Here is a 373-nt window from a genome sequence, read left to right as displayed (position 1 = left end):
AAGAGGCAGTGGTGGAGGTCCTCGACCACCGGCCGTTGGAGCGGGACCGAGCTCCCAGCTGCCAGGTGACAGCAGAGCCGGTGGGTTCCTGCGCCACGCTGGTGACAGAGCGGATCGCCCAAGGTCCCCCGGATGTCCTGGACAGACCCACGGCCGCGCTGCTGCATGGTAAGGACGGGCGGCCTTCGCTGAGCCCCGTCCGAGGGGGACGGTGACAACTGATGGCCCCTGGTTGTCCCCCCCACCAGGCACCATCCTGCTGGACTGCGTGAACCTGAGCCCGGCCGCCGGCAAGGTGACGCCCAGGGACGTGGCATGCGTGTCCCTGCTCGAGGCGAGGTTCCCCGAGCTGCCAGCCCGCGCCGCCGTCTTC

The 373-nt window shown here is 70.2% G+C and overlaps 1 protein-coding gene across 1 annotated transcript in view; it reads left to right on the top strand.

The window, feature by feature from the left end:
* Positions 1-373, top strand: part of PRUNE (prune exopolyphosphatase) — a gene marked incomplete at both ends in the record, with an annotated part of 1,643 nt that overhangs the window by 619 nt on the left and 651 nt on the right. The window contains 2 exons of the mRNA XM_009702172.1: positions 1-168; positions 249-373. The exon at positions 1-168 is cut by the window's left edge and continues 17 nt beyond it; the exon at positions 249-373 is cut by the window's right edge and continues 28 nt beyond it. Of these exons, the coding sequence (XP_009700474.1) occupies positions 1-168; positions 249-373 (293 nt within the window). The remainder of the gene's footprint in view (positions 169-248) is intronic.

This window comes from Cariama cristata, unplaced genomic scaffold (genome assembly GCF_000690535.1).
Source record: "Cariama cristata isolate BGI_N322 unplaced genomic scaffold, ASM69053v1 scaffold27846, whole genome shotgun sequence".
NCBI lineage: Eukaryota > Metazoa > Chordata > Aves > Cariamiformes > Cariamidae > Cariama > Cariama cristata.
This window is presented reverse-complemented; position numbering and strand designations above follow the sequence as displayed.